Source organism: Populus euphratica, unplaced genomic scaffold (assembly GCF_000495115.2).
Source record: "Populus euphratica unplaced genomic scaffold, PopEup_1.0 scaffold8.1, whole genome shotgun sequence".
Classification (NCBI taxonomy): Eukaryota; Viridiplantae; Streptophyta; class Magnoliopsida; order Malpighiales; family Salicaceae; genus Populus; species Populus euphratica.
Window position 1 is genome coordinate 1862080 of NW_011499855.1, and position 16133 is coordinate 1878212.

The 16133-nt window shown below is 36.1% G+C and overlaps 2 protein-coding genes across 5 annotated transcripts; one reads left to right on the forward strand and one right to left on the reverse strand.

The window, feature by feature from the left end:
- Nucleotides 1-2643: 2643 nt before the first annotated feature.
- LOC105123007 (squamosa promoter-binding-like protein 2) lies at nt 2644-8736 on the forward strand. Of its 2 annotated transcripts, none has more exons than XM_011022433.1 (6): nt 2644-3388; nt 3566-4319; nt 4525-4664; nt 5433-5687; nt 7568-7977; nt 8399-8736. In XM_011022433.1, exons 2-5 carry the CDS (start codon nt 3622-3624, stop codon nt 7930-7932), a joined length of 1458 nt encoding a protein of 485 aa, XP_011020735.1. In that variant the 5' UTR covers nt 2644-3388; nt 3566-3621; the 3' UTR covers nt 7933-7977; nt 8399-8736. The 2 variants fall into 2 exon arrangements, with proteins under 2 accessions (XP_011020735.1, XP_011020736.1); XM_011022434.1 differs by having other exon boundaries at nt 2648-3388; nt 4525-4658.
- An 881-nt stretch (nt 8737-9617) lies between these two features.
- LOC105123008 (ranBP2-type zinc finger protein At1g67325-like) lies at nt 9618-14560 on the reverse strand. Of its 3 annotated transcripts, XR_841789.1 has the most exons (11): nt 14452-14560; nt 14142-14187; nt 13868-13983; nt 13284-13554; nt 12844-12914; nt 12373-12424; nt 12174-12283; nt 11861-11885; nt 11634-11785; nt 9854-10453; nt 9618-9769 (listed from the first exon to the last, which is right to left on the reverse strand). XR_841789.1 is itself a non-coding variant. In XM_011022435.1 (10 exons), exons 1-10 carry the CDS (start codon nt 14458-14460, stop codon nt 10400-10402), a joined length of 906 nt encoding a protein of 301 aa, XP_011020737.1. In that variant the 5' UTR covers nt 14461-14560; the 3' UTR covers nt 9833-10399. The 3 variants fall into 3 exon arrangements, 2 of the variants coding, with proteins under 2 accessions (XP_011020737.1, XP_011020738.1); XM_011022435.1 differs by lacking the exon at nt 9618-9769 and having other exon boundaries at nt 9833-10453; XM_011022436.1 differs by lacking the exons at nt 9618-9769; nt 9854-10453 and adding an exon at nt 11001-11391 and having other exon boundaries at nt 14452-14559.
- Nucleotides 14561-16133: the final 1573 nt, after the last annotated feature.

Sequence of the window (16133 nt, forward strand, 5' to 3'; positions counted from 1 at the left end):
TAAAATATACAGGGGGGGATTCTCGAGGGTGTTGGGGGCAACGGTAACAGTAATTTTTTAAAATATTTTTTATTTTTAAAACGTATAAAAATGATATTTTATTATTATTTTTCAAAATATATCTTTAACCATAGCATATAAAAATATTAATAAAAAATTTAATTTAAAATAATATGAATCAAAACCTCGTGAAATTCCGGTGAGACCTGACACAAACAAAACAACCCTGAAATATCCTCCGAACAACTTTATCGGCGGAGCATGGTCATGTAGCCACGTTCTATTTAAAAAAAAAAGGAAGAAATGAATCAGTAAAAGAGCAAGTAAAAACTAGAAAACATAACCTAGTGACCTCACGTGGATCTCCTGGACTAATCATATAGACGAGATCTTGCATCTTTTAAATACCACGCTTTTTTAGATTTAAGTATAAATTAGTTTAAAAATATTTAAATAATCGCTTGACCAAAAAGGCCACCGTACTTATTCAAATTTACCGTCTTCCCTACTTATTTTCTATATTCTATTTCTTTTAGAAATACATTGAAAAGGAATATGGAATTGATAGAGGGGTTGATTCATAGATAGATTGTGAGATCAGGAATCAAATCTTGATTTTTAAAAAACAGAAGGACTGATTGGTTGGCTGGTTAAACTACGAGGACTAGGTTATAATTAACTTTATTTTTTATTAACAGTTCTATGCTTTTATATTATTAATCTTGCGTGCTTTTGTTTTTAAATCACAGAAGATTTCATATTTTAATATCAACAAGTTGATTGTAAAATTAATAAGTTTATCCTTTTTTATTTTATTTTTTATTTTTATTTTTAAAAAGCATTGCCAGCTCCAATAGACCGACTTATAATATCTTGAGACTTCGGTCACACATCTTAGGTTGGATTTGATTATCGAACTTGTTCTTAATATCATGTTGTCAACTAGCCCAACTTGTTTACAATAATGCCACCTCCTATTATTTATTTATTTGACCATCATTTCGGTTGAGGAAATCCCAACTTGTTAATTAATTAATTAATTTATTTATTTTAATTATATGTAAATTAACAAGAAAGAACTGTTGAAAACAAACAATTCAAAAAAAAATTCATATTTTTTTTTCTGGTTGAAAGCTTTTGTGACCTTATAAGATGAAATTAGATTTGAAAATTTCAGATTCTTAAAAAAAAAATATTTTGATTTAATTTTTTTTTATATAATGCTTTGTTAATATAAAATTGAATTTCATATAACCTTTTTAATATAAAAAAAGTTATTTGTCCCCTTTAAAGGAAAAAAAACATAAATGACTTAGGCACATGAATCTCTCTTTTATTTTTTTATTTTTTTTTTCAATTTCACATGTTATTATTTGTTTTTATTGAATTTTTTATTATTTTTTCATGATATGTGTTACTAGCTTAGAAGTTAACTTGTGATATCTCAAGTGTTTTTTAATTTTTTTTAAATATATCAATTTAATAAAATTATATCATATTAACTTTCACATAATTTAATTTATTTATATCCAAAACTTCTAAGCTTGTTTTACTTTAATTTAATAACAATACGCCAAGATTTTATGTAATTATTTCCTTTACTTGAAAAAGGAAAAGAAAAGAACCCTTGGAGAGGGCGTGTCTGTGCAAGCGAGGACGTCCCATTTCCACGTGTCGATTATGAACTTCTCCACAAAAATAACATAACAGGAATCCACCACCCAAAAAAAAACCAAAAAAACAAAATAAAAAGGAAAGGAAAGGCTCGCTGTAATTGCTGCATTTATTCCCTCACACAGTAACAAGAAGAAGTCAAGTGGTGTAATGAAAGCAAGGAAGCAAGCTCCTCATTTTCTGCTTCTCACCTCCTCATCTGCTCTTATTAATCACAGACAGCATTAAAAATAAAGTTCTCAGGCGGCTTTTTGACGGAGATCCCTTCTGTTTCTCCCTCCCCTGAAGGGTAAGTAGTAGTACCAGTAGTTTTTCTTCCTTTCTTTTATCTTTTTCCACTCTTTCAAGTTTCAAATTGAGAAAAAAAAATGAAAATCTGTAGCATTATTTCCTTTGTGATGCTTTGGGATATCACAATAATAGAAGAGAGACAAAAGGATTTTAACGGTGATAGCTTTTTCGTAGCTTCATGTCACGTGTCTTCCCTTTATATATGTAAATGGAAATTTAAAGTTTGTGGCTTCATGTAGACCAAAGAGCTGTGGAATTTCTAAAAATGAGGAATCCCATTTTCTCAATAGTTAAGAGTGGGGACTTTTCATCCAAAGAAAGTTTTTTTTTTTTTTTAAATAAATTTTACAGAGTGCCTTTTCTTTTGTTTCTACCTTTCTTTTATGTCGGCTGTAGCAGTGGTGGTACATTTTTTTTTTTATTGGTTGAGTTCTTGGAAGAGTAAGCTACGAGACGATGTGTCGTTTCTTGCCAAGAATAGGAATGATTGAGAGTGGGGGGGCCTTTACTTTTTTTTTGTTTTGTTCTGCAAGGTACGAAGTCTAGTTTGTTTTTTTCTGTGTTTTTATTCTGAGTGAATTAGTGGATGTGTGTGGGGTGGGGGGTAAGATTCTTTTAAACAAGTTAGGTGACGAGTCGGTATGATTCTTATTCAGGGGCCTACTTGCTGTGATTAGCCCAAACAACTTCAATGTGAATTATTGCTTGCCTTTTGTTGATGGCGAAAAGGTGAAACCAGGTCCATTCGATACAAGTTAGATATAAAGAGACAATTGAGATATATATATATATAGAGAGAGAGAGAGGGAGGGAGTGAAAGAGGGGTTTTTATGATGAGTGGTAAATTCCTAGAGGAATTTGACCACAAAGTGTTGCAGGATTTTAGGGAGCAATTATCAGGTGTGCTTGGATAAGATGTGATTTTGAGAGAGACAACTTTGTTAGTTAACACTCTGAGAGTTCATGGTTGGGTCTAGGAGAGGTAAATATGGATAAAAGTAGAGGGATTTGATTGTTTTTTGTGTTCGGTTTCCTTGATTTGAAGGGAGGGGAGATTTTTGTGTCAGCATCTCGAGGTTAAGAGGTTTCAAGTTGCTGTGCCTGTGATCTGTGAACTGATTGGTGGATGTTTGTGTTTGTAGATTTGGAGATTGATTGATTTCTGCAAGAGAATATACTGGGTTAAAAAGTGACCTTTATTTTAGTGGATACTGGTTTTACTTGGTTTAGTTAAAGTTTATCTGGTGCTTTGTTCGAATTCTCTGAGATTGAGATTCAGTGCATTTGTAGGCATCAAGAGGAGCTATTTCGCAATATTGGGGAAGAAGCAGATCGGATATTGTTCTCGTAAACGGAATAAAGATTGGCTTTCCTATTTACATAAACAGAGATGACTAGCACTTAGATACATCAAGATTTAAAGGTCAGCTGTGTTCTTCACTTTTTCGGGGTCATGTGCTTTTTATATTATCAGTTTTTGCCGAACCTCTTTCCAATTCTGTTCTATATCAGTATCCTTTGAGTTTTGCATGTTTAAATTTGCAATTTGATTCTTTATTTTCCTTAAGTTATAGAAACGTTGATATCATGATGATTGCAGGATCTGGTTTCTAATCGCTTGTGGATTACATGAAGTACTCTTTGTGAAGTGATTCTATGAGTTCTGTCTCGCTGATGGAGTGGAATGGCAAACCCCACTTGCAGTGGGACTGGGAAAACCTGATAATGTTCAATGCAATAACAAATGAAAATTCAAAGCAGTTAAGCCTAGCAGATTTGGAAACTGATGGAGAAAAAGGAAATGATTCTGGGTTTTTCTATTCGTCTGGGAGTGTAAGCAGAAGCCGTGGATCTATCTCTGACTTGGAACTTGCTTCTTTCTCAAAGAGCTCGAAGTCAGCTTCCACCAATTCTTCATCAGCTGGGGAAGTTAAAACATCCAAATTCACTTTGGAGGCCTCTAAAACAAATCCATCAGATTACAATAAGGAAGAACTTGTGAAGGCTAAGGCAACTGATACTTCTCCCACGCTTGAAGCTTCAGTTGGTTCAGGTGATCAGCTACTTGGTTTGAAGCTTGGTAAACGAACATACTTTGAAGATGCTTGTGCTGGGAGCAATGCTCAGTCTTCATCAATTTCTACAATTCCTGTGCCTTCCTTTACTCCAGCAAAGAAATTGAAGTCCAGTAATCATACTCAGCGTGCTCCACGCTGTCAAGTAGAAGGCTGTAACCTTGACCTCTCATCAGCTAAAGATTACCATCGCAAACATAGAGTTTGTGAAAGCCATTCAAAGTGCTCAAAGGTCATTGTAGCTGGTTTGGAACGCAGGTTTTGCCAGCAGTGTAGCAGGTAAAGCTTCTAATGAAATGAATGGTTGTTTTCTGGAAGATGACAGTGCATGAGAATGGGTCATCTTCTATTCGTTTTGTTGCCAATTGTTGTTATCTAGGGCGATACATTGATGATGCCTATTTTCCTCAATTAGTAATTATAGTAATGATAATTCCCAGCTCATATGATTGGTGTGACATTGTCTGCATTTTGAATGTCAAAGGTTCCATGGTCTGTCAGAGTTTGATGAAAAGAAGAAAAGCTGCCGCAGGCGACTTTCTGATCACAATGCAAGACGCCGCAAACAGCCAGGATCTGTCCATTTGAATCCTTCAAGACTTTCTTCATCTTTATATGGTATTGGTATTGAACTGAGTCCTTTATTATTCTCTTGAAGCTGATTTATAGAATATGCTATTGTCATTGTTTTAGTTTATGCTATTGTCATTCATCTTTGTTTTGGTTGTTTCTCAATCTTCCCATGTACTCTGAAATGAAGCTGTGTAGATTATGCTATAAATTTCCCTTTGCCTTAATGAGGCTAAACCAAATGGAGGAAAGAGACCCCTTTGGTGAGTTTTGTATGAATTTCACTTCTCAAATTAATTTAACGATCTTTTCCAAATAGAAATTTCCTCTAATCAAGCATTCAAAAGGAAAAGAAGAAGAAGATTTATTTCTGATTGTAACCTGACACTAGCAAGTTAATGTCCTGATTTATTTGGTTTTGAAATCACTAACAAATAAACATAGTGTGGTATTATAGTTTCAAAGATTTCTTCCAGCATGTCTGACCTGCTTTGATCATTGGAACCTTCAGTGTGAGTTATGGATATTACTATATGTTTACTATATGTTGTGACCCTGTGATATGCTGCATGTGACAGAATCCATTGTGTCCATTGATTGTTTAATTTTTCTTCATCAATCCCCCAAAAGGCTTTCCCTTAATGAATTCTTGGTTAGCTTTATTTAACAAAATAAACCTGTGGTAGCCCTACATCTCATCTGTCTCCTATACATGTGGGACTAAATATTGTTTCAACTCGAGATACTTAAGTTCATGCAAGTAAATTGGTATTCCATGATAACCATTAATAAACTAAACATGATCTTTGTTTACCTATGCAGATGAGAGGCAACAGATGAGTCATGTTTGGGATAAGGCGCCCCTTGTTCATTCCAGGCCCAATGCAAATTTGACATGGGAAAGCACATCCACCTCCAAGTTCACAATAACGAAAGAGTATGTAGCAAAGCCTGCAGAAATAGGTGGTAGTGATAGGAGACTCCACTTTTCTGGCATTGATCTGACAAATAGCATTGCTATTCAGCACCATCATAAGTCTAATGGCTTCTTACCATCCAAGGCCAAGGGCACTGCAGGTGAGGTTCTCAACCAGGGTTTGTTTTGTCTTCATTTTGAGAAACAAGCCTCACAATTATTGCATTGAGTTTCTAAATGTTGATGATTTGGTTAGTGCCATATAAACTTTTTACTTGGATTTCTTATCAAGGTTTCCTTGATATGTCTAACAAGTAACTATGTGCTCCAGTAGCCAATAGTAAAACAAAAAATAATGTAACATTTAACCAAAGATCAAACAAGAGCTTGTTTCATATGAAGAGGACATGAAGAGGAATAAACATCACAGCATGTCTTTGTGAGATTCACCAGGTGAGTCCATTTTTAGTGTTGTAAATGGTGGATGATTTGGAAACTTACTGTTTTCTTCATGAAACTCACAACATCGAGTTTCACCCATCTGTAACCCTAAAATCAACGCCTTAAAAATTTCTTAAATTTTCAATTTATTCAGTGAGAGTTCAATGTCTATACATCTTTGGCATTTGTCCTGGACCTGGAATGTGCTCTTAACCAATGCAATAAGCCATAAGTTGTTGGCTTGTGACTGCAGATTAGAACTGAAAGTGAGGTTGCTAATGCTTCAATCATTGGATATGAAACAAGGCTTTCTTATTGACTGAAGAATGTATCAAGGTCCAAAAAATGTGTCCCTCTATGAAATTTCTTCTGAATCAAATATCAACCTATCAACATCAGCATTTAAAAAGTGATGGAAAATTCGTAGTGAAATTATGAAAATTTTGCTTGAAGGACTTTGGAATATATTAATTGATTCACTTTTGCTTCTTTTTTTTTTTTTTGACACACCTGTGCAAGTAAGATATTTAACTGATGGATTCTAGGCACGATGGGCCTTAATTGTAACTACTGTAAAATAAATAAGTGAATATTAACCTTGCATAACAAAATTAACATGTAATAAACTTGATTAAACGTTGAACAACATATTGTGTTATTCAGGTTGCACTATGCTATTTGATTTGAAATGAATATGATTTTTTTATTATATTAATTGATTCAATTTTTTACTTTTAACCTCAATGCTGCTAAATTGTATATAATGCGCTTTTCCAACACTGTTGTCTCTGATTCACTGAAGTTTAGGATTTGTCCACTGTCTGTGTGCACTTGGTCACGGGGCTCATTTGCTCTTTGTTTTCCTGCTGTATTTCTTGTGTTATGGTACGCTTACATAGATCCAAAGCTACACACATCCATGTACATGCAACAAGGATGTACAAGATTGCAGCATAAGCAAAGACTATTGGTTGCTTTGGTGGCTTAAAATAATCCTAATGTGACACGTGGTTGGAGCCTCTTTTAAGAGTTAAAGTACAGTGATATTTCTGAAAATATCGGAAGGTTTTGAAGATACATGGATGATAGTTAGATACACATGATATATATAATTCAGCAGTGCAATCCATGGGATGCCAAATCTGATATTTGACATATATACCACTGATTTTGGCTATTATGAATGCAAGTAAATGTGGCAAAGCCTGTAGGGTCTTGTAATTAAATTTTCCTGGTGGTTTACAAAATTACAAGTTTATTTAAGCATGTCTCTGCTTAATTTTGGAAATTAGAGATGTACAATGCGGTGGCTGATTGCAAAGTGAACATTTTTCTGTGTTTTTTGCTTATTGGTGCAAGTAAGAGGATCTTAATGACTATAGAAGAATCTTAAGAACATGTAGATGGTTAACTATGACTGTTTCTAAAGTCATATGGATGAAGCATGATTTTGGAAATGTTGCACTTTATGAAGACAGCTAATAGTGCAAATCTTCATGGATAGAGATAAGAACTATTATGCTAGGCCTTTCTTTTTTGTCTGGAGTGATTCTCTTCTTAAAATCAATGCTTAAATTTAATAGGAATGTGAACTTTTCAGGTTTGGACTACTCCCTCATTCCTTCCAAAGCGGAAGCAACACCAGAATTTCATCGTGCAACACCAGAATTTCACCGTGCTCTCTCTCTTCTGTCAACCGATTCATGGGGTTCATGTGAGCCACAATCTATTTCATTTGAACAGCCCATGCATGCAAATCACACCAGCATGCATCAGTCTGTGCTGCACGCTGTACCCCAAAGCTCACCACTTGCTTCATCAGAGTACTGGAGGACTGAGCAACAGTCAAATGACCCTCAAGTGCATACCTTGAGTTCACGCACTGATGGTAGCAATTACCTTCAAGAGTTTCAGCTGTTAAGAACATCAAACGGGAATGACTTCTATTCCAGTCACATGAACTGACTGCTGAAGTGATTTATCATTTTCATCTTAACAAATGAAGTGAAGGTCAGTATCTGGTTTGACATTTAGTGTAGGTAAATAATGCTTTCATGTGCTCATTGTAAAAATTTACAGTAATTATGTGGTGGTCAGTCTTCCTTAAAACCCTCAGCACTTGTGGATATGGAAGTTATATCATAGTATCCTGCATTGGTGGAAATTATTTGAAATCATTCAATGTGGTAGTAAAGTCCAGGTGATGTCCTGCATGTTGCCACAACAGGCTGTAATTACAGGGGAGCTCACGCGCTCTCAAATGAGAGAGTGCCCAAATACTTGAAATTTGTCTGCCCTTAAAACTCTTAGTGGATTCTGATCTTGGAGGTCCGGAGGTCATATGACTCATAGTTATGGTGAAGTTTTCATATCACTGCAAAAATTCTTCAGTGCCTGTAGTAATCTGACTAGTGTTTTCCATTTTCTTCAGGAACTTGACGATCCTGGCTCATGCTGTAAGGATTCGGATCATGGTGGTTGTGAAGTTCTATGACATTTCTCCTTAAGTAAACATTTGGAGTGGTCAAGGATAGAACACTGATTTGAAGATCATCGTGATCCGAGTTAATAAAATTTCTAGGAACCTAAGACTTAAATTGCAACCTGCGATTGCCTTGAAGCATCTTTTAAAAATCCCTCGGGATCTAAACTACTGTTTTTTCTTCCGTTAATGGACATGGCAAGGCGCCAGTGAGTTTACCTCTTGAGCTGTAAAATGCTGGAAATTGCGAGTACTTAACTGCAGGTATGAATGATCTTTCAGCCCTACATGTTTCTGATGTGAACTATGAGCATGAGTGATTCGAAAACTTGTTGTCATCTCTATCTAAGTTTATTTACTTCATGCAAGTGCTGGCTGCAGACCGATAGTTTTTGGGGGGCTCTTCATGAGTTACCTTTTTGTTCGCATGATGAAACCTAGGGTGAGCATTTTCGGTTAATTGTGTTTTTTTTTTTTAAAAAAAAAGAAAACTAAACTGAAACTTACATATAAAGAAGTGTAGAGCTTCATGTTGTAGCAAAAGGATACAGATCTTAAAGGTTTGGAAAAAAAAAACGTAATGTTACTATGAATGACAATTTTTTTAAAAAAAATAGGATTTCTTTTATATTTATTCTTGTGAAATTATATTATAAGTGATATCTTTTATAGTTATTCTTAAAGGTTTAAAAGCAACTTAATAATTAAAAGATTAGAAATTAATTTTTTTAATTTTAATAATATCTTTTATACTCACACGTTATTCTAATTTTTTTTATAGAGAAATAATTTTAGAGTAGAAATGGCAAATGAAGAATTGTTTTTTGAAATTATTTCCTGAACAGCTGCAGGAATATGGTGGGTTGCCTTCCACCACCAAAAAGGAATATGCTGACGTGAATTCTTTCACGCGATCCTTTGATCCTTTTAAGTTGGTGTTCGGTAGAGTGCAGAAGGATTAAAGTTTAAAGTTTTATATTATTAGTAAAGATTTGTTTCTTGATGATTTTTCAAAAAAAATAATTACCATCTGTATTTTATTGTATATTTTCCAAACAACTTGATAATTAAAAGATTAGATCAAGATATTAACTAGTTTAATACAATTTTAAATCTCCAACTTAATCACAGAAATATAATGCAAAAAATCCTAAACAAGATAACATGATTTAAAAAAAAATAAACAAAAATGATATTTCATTATATTAATATTACAATAACAAAAGAAAAAACAAGAAATTCAACAACGTAAATCATTAAAAAAACAATAATATAAAGGGGAGAAAAAGGATCTCGGGCCTTGAGCCTCGAGCCTCGAGCCTCGAGCCTCGAGCCTCGAGCCTCGAGCCTCGAGCCTCGAGCCTCGAGCCTCGAGCCTCGAGCCTCGAGCCTCGAGCCTCGAGCCTCGACTTGCTTGGGCTCGAGTATATGCCCCTTTAATTCCTTTTTAGATAAAACACGACGTCATTTGCATGGATGACATGTCATCCATTCATCATCTCTCCTTCGTTACTCGCTGGATTTTAGGCAATCACAACAAATTTTGACGAGCTACAAGGCAATCACATCAATTTCTGCCTCGAAGACACATGGAATTGAGCTTCGTCTTGTCCCCAACATCTCGCATTAACTGAGATTTCTCCTTTATTAGATTAGCTTCCTACTCTCACGCAAAATGCTTCATCAGGTGAACTCCATCGTTTTATCACCTCTTTCCATTTTAATGTTAAAAGTAATAGCTACCCGTCGGTGGAAACTCATTTTGTGCAAAGAAGGCAACAACTGCACCACGAAGAATGGAAAGCAAAAGACAGGTGGTTCAGGGAGGGATAATGAAACAGTCAGGTCACTGAGGTTCGGACCGATGGTGAGGGGTTTGGGAGCGCCAATATCCCTCTCCTCAGAAGCAACGTTGAATAACCTTTCTTTTCAGGTCTGACCTCGAATTCATCATGAACAGTTGGCGTCGGATATCGAGGAACCACGGGAGCTTAGGAAACAATCCTGCAGGGGAACCACATTCCGGAATTCCAACCATTCTAAAATGAGAGTAATCCACTGAACAATAATGACACCGAAAACAGGATGGAATCATAATTCCACTAAAAGATGGAATGTGCATCCATCCACACTAAAATGAGATTTACCCACTAAATAGTAATGGCATTAAAATAAGGGAAAACAATCCCTCTAAGGTGGTTCAACCCCATGCCAATTCTGAAAACAATCTGTCTCCTCGGAGAGAACCAAAGGAGATTAGAATGTCACCACGCACTTCTGAACGAACAAATTGCAGGCTAAAGGGGACTAAACAAAGTTATGCACCTACTGCTAGTGCCAACATACCTTCCATCCACGAACCACAACCAGCTCTAAATTTTTTGCCAGCCGAACAATGAGTGCTAAATAGATATTAAAAAAAAGCTACCCAAAACCTTCCCACAGGTTCAAACATGCCAGTCCTGACAGTCCCTGCTCTAATTTTACAAATCAAGAGTCCAAACTCCAGACCGAGTCACACACAACTAGAAGGGAAAGGAACCTAATTAAGTTGTCAGCTAATTTCAATGGCATAGACACAATTTCATCAAATGAGTAAGAAATATGCAGACTGCAGTATTCTAAATTCATGGTATCATCCCACTGGAATAGATGAATGATTCCAAAAGTACAAATGCCTAACTGATAGAAACCATAAACAACCTGTAGAATCTCAACCAGATTAATCTGGCAGACACATAATGCATCAAATGATCCATAAAGACCAGTAGACCACAATACCATCGCTGGTAATACAACTTGACAGACATCATGAGAAGGTATGGTTAATCGACAACCGCTGCAACCTGAGGACGACAAGACTGACTTTCAGACACCCATATTGAGCAATGCTGGACGACAACTCTGGACCTTCTCAAACCCCAAACATGTCCTAGAACTCACTGGAACAGTAGACAATTGTAAATCAATGGTTGCCATGAGAGAGATAATTGACAATTAGTGAAGTGCATTTCAAGAAGATAACAGATGAGAGGGAGAGCATGGAGAATGAAGGGAGACGGGTCAGCCAAACATCCTTCTCACTAATAGTCATTGAATTTGTGAAGAGTACATATGTGATTACTGAAAATAACAGTTCCATACAAGAAATGGAAATACAGTCAAGATGAATCACATGACAAACCTGTTCAACCTCATCTGGTTCTGGAGAAGGGGATTTCGCTGACTCGGAAGGTTTCTCAGCCCCACAATTTTGTCTATTGCACTTGGTCCGGAATGGGTAGTTTATATTGTTGCATTTTTCACACTTCCAGCTTCCCTCTGGCATTTTTTGTTCTAAAAAAGCATGAACCTTGTCAGTATTATTTCAGAATATGAAGCTCACCATGAGCAGGATTAAAGATGACTTACTGGAATTTTTGTCAGACTTGGCAGCCTGTAATGACAAGAAAATATTGAAAATTAGACAACTTACCAGTATTAAACAAAAGTGGAAGCTACAAATTAGGCAGATTAACATTACTGTGAAAAGGTTCAAGCTAAACCAATATAGATTCTTGTACACAAGTTATGACTTCAACTTCCAAATAATCATCTAAGCTTATCCAAGTTCAGAGTCCCAGATGATAAATAGATTGCTCAAAAGGGCCAATTACATGACAGAAAAATGCCAACGAAAAAAACAGAGTGGTTCTTCTATCTTTATGAAGAAAGTAGCACAAACCTGGGATCCTGGCTTTGGTGTATTGCACTTTCTCATGTTGCAAAAAGTTCTAAAAGAGAAGTTGATGTTCCCACATTTTGGGCATGTCCAGTCATTATCACGCGTCGCATCTAAAGTAGCGTTACAAGAAGTAAAGATCAAGGTTAGAGGGTAAATAAGTTGCAAGCTGTTTCCCATACACATCGTATTGATGACAAACCTGAACCCTTCTTCTGAGATTTATCATCTGGGAAAAATCCTGGCCTTGGCCCCTGGAAGAAATAGAATACATTTATGAAATCAATTTCATATCCACAAGGGAATATTTCTAGAATCTATAAACATAATGAACCATGTATTTAAATGCGTATTTATTTTCTTTACTACAAACAGATAGCTCCATGCATAAACACAAAATGCTCACCAATTGGCGGACAAATAAAGTGACTGTTGTATGCTTAAACATGAACTATCAAGTTATATAAAAACATATAAGCAAACTACGAGAAGCCCTTAAAAATACAAAGAAGAGCACATATACAGGAGCACTTTTCACATTTATGCAAACAGATAGGAACATGAAGCAAGGACCAATTAAGCATAACATGAAAGTCACAATTTTAAAGCCCTGGACCTGTCTCATAAATTCCACAACCAATCGGACTAGCAGTGAGAATAATTACTAACATACCATCGCTGCAGGGCCCATTGGCATACCCAATCCATACCGGTCCATTAGGGGGGGTATTGCGTACATCCCACCTGCAGAAAATTTAAAGAAAAAAGGTCATTACCTCATAAATGCAACCTTAATCATTCAAAGAACAGACATACATACATAACCTACAATAGAAAGCATCTGGAGAGACCATTGGTAATAAAGAAACAATAATTAGAAATAGATGACACCACAAGTTCAATATATCAAATATAACAACAGAAGACAATACAGTCGAATAAATTAAAAACCAGGAAGAAAAGCAAGGGAACATGAACGACAAGTTGGTAACATATGGTAAAAACAAAAAATACTAGTAATAATTAGGGAAAGCAGAAGAAACAAAAATACAATCCTAGAACACGATGAGGATTTTTAAGGAAACAAGTTGGAGAAAAGAAACAAGAACATACCATTTCCCATCATAGATCCACCAGAGTAAGGAGGTGGTCCTGACATATGCAACGGTCTATATGGACTGCCACCAGAAAGGCGGCTGCCATAGCTGTAATGATAAGCTGAGCCCCCAGTGAACGGAATGTCATATGTAGGAATAGAGGATCCATTGAAGAGGGAGGGCCCATATTGCGGCACACCCATATACATTGAAGCAGGTGCACCAGAACCTAAATATGGGGCTGATGAGTAACCCTGTGGTGCTTGCAGGGGCTTGGCAGCAGATTTCTGGTGTCCAGGGGGAGCAAATATATTGATTAGAATCCAAAACAAACAGCAGGAAAAGTCAAATACCATAACAAAATGAGAGTATAAAGAGGAAAAGTGAATAACGTCATCCTAAATCAACCCACTTTCAACTAAGTGACTAATGGTCTTGACACTAGCTGCTCGATGCAGACAATCTTCTCTCAGTTTATAAGGTTTGGTTCTTGGTATTACAAGATCCACTTAAATCCAATTTCAGAAGAACCGAACATACATTAAACACACCAACATCATTTTATAACAAGGAAAGCAGGTCAGTACAGTTACAACTAACCGAATTATGATCAGCTGGTCTGGGTTGGGTACAATTGCGCATATTACAAGTTGTCCTGAATGAAAAGTTGACATTGCCGCAGCTTGGACAAGTCCAGTCATCCTCCCTGCGACTACCTACACGAGAAAGCACACAACTTATTTCCAACTTCATGACCAAAAGCAGAACCTATTGAAAATGCATACAGTATGGCCAATTTAGTATGTATAAGTTCTCAAATCTTTAAAAGACAAAAGCTTATTATAAAAATAAAGATATAAAAAGAATTGCATACCGTCAGTTCTTGCACGCTTCGCTGCTGATGAATTTCTGCTATCCACCTGAAGAATAAATAAACCGATAATAACAGTAAGAAGTCCACTTACAATCTCAAATTAAAAAAATTCAATTCAGCAATTCGTAATATGAACGAAACCCAACTCTTAGCATCCAAAAACTGTTAATTTAATTTCGTAATAATTACAAAAAAACCCGATCCGTTAGGGTTCAGTCCAGAAAGAAAAAAATGGAAAAAAAAGAGAGAGAGAGAGAGCAAGGTTTACAGTTAATGCGTAAAGAATTGAAAGAATGAAAAGAAGAGGAACCTGAGACATGGCGTGGTTATCAGGTCTTTAGGTTTTTTTCGGATTGAGATGTTAAGAGAGACTGCTTTATTTCGCCCAACTATAGAAAGCAGTGGTTGGGGGATTCTTCTTTTTGTATTTTGTATTATAATGAACACTTTGGTGCCTCTACTTGCGCAAATATTAAGTCTGGTTCCACTCCTTTGATGTTTTCTATTTAAGTGCCTGCGTATGTGTGTATTATTTCTCCGACCTTTTCAATTAAGTGTTTTTACTCTCTTTTTTTCTATTTAAATGCATGCTTACATGGTTATTAAACTTGATCTAGTCTCTTTAAACATGCTTACCTTCACTTTGGTGCCTCTTAATAGGTGCCTCTAATTAGAATACTTAATATAGATGAGGATTCTTATCAAATTGACAAAATAGAAGGCACGTGATCTTGATAAAGCTGAGAAGAATATTTAAAAAAAAAAAACGTTAGATAATTCACTTGTAAATCAAGAAGAAAGTACTCTCGAATTTATTTCTAGTATAGACTAGAAGTTAGAAAAAATGTCAACAATGGGGATGTTTTTCTGGAAAGCAGAGATTTTGAAAGAGTTGACATGGATTCCCTACCAAATTTAACGATACAAATAAACTTGATGAAACAAGCTATCTTGTGTTTGCATCTTGTGTTTACTGTTTTCTAGAAGCAAAAGATCCCTTGGGTCCTCTGATTCTTCATGACGTCACTGGTTCCCTAGCTAGCTATCTATAAATATTTGCACGATAGCCTATAGTTAATTCCCTAGACTGCTAATACTGTTAAATGTGTGTGTGTGTGTTCTAAATCACACACAATAGTGAATGGAATGGCGTTTTTAGGGCTTCCAAGGTCGTTTACTTTTATAATGATGAATGGTGGCAACTTTGCTAGTCTTAGCTGTTATAATCCTGGGTGCTCAGTATGCATGCGTATAGCTCATCTTGAAACTAGTGATCCACGCCATTGAAGGACATCTTTTTGCAGTTAATGAATGACCCTTTTTGCATGAATATAGATATACTGGTGTCAAAAACCCTATAGGAAAGATGAACACAGGCCAATTGTCGATCTTCCATTACCAGTTACCACCACCCTATTTTTTTATGTTTCCTGAAAAATATTTATCGTGAAATATGTTTTATGCTGGCCCAAATAATTGCAGGTGGAGCTGGAACAGGGAGTTGAGATTTAGGCATGTTTAAAAACCATGAAAGCCAGTCTTCCATGCTAGATGATTTTCGTTTTTGTGAAGAGAGGCAGAAAGTAGTGCAGGTGAGCAGATCGGGGCCGCATGTAAGTGTGTTCCTACTCCAGTGGTTGGAATTAGTGAACAAAATCTTGTTCCCTTGTCTAATGACTTGATAAAGAAAATGTCAAAGAGCTTTGCTGAAGCTGTTTTGCCAAAGGAGAACGAAAGAGCTTTGGGAAGTTTTGAAGTACTTGATGTTATGTGTGTGGACACAAATGGACGGTGGCAGCCATGGTAGGTGGCAGCCATGTTTGGTGGCAGCCATGGTTGGTGGCAGCCACGGTTGAAGTCATAGTCAAATGGTAGGTGCCTAACTTGCCCACCATTGTTGAACAATCATCTCCCTCCTCAGCTATAAATAGAAGGTGCACTGATAGCTGAGATAGACCACGAGATAGAGAGAAACACAGAGAGAGAGCTAAG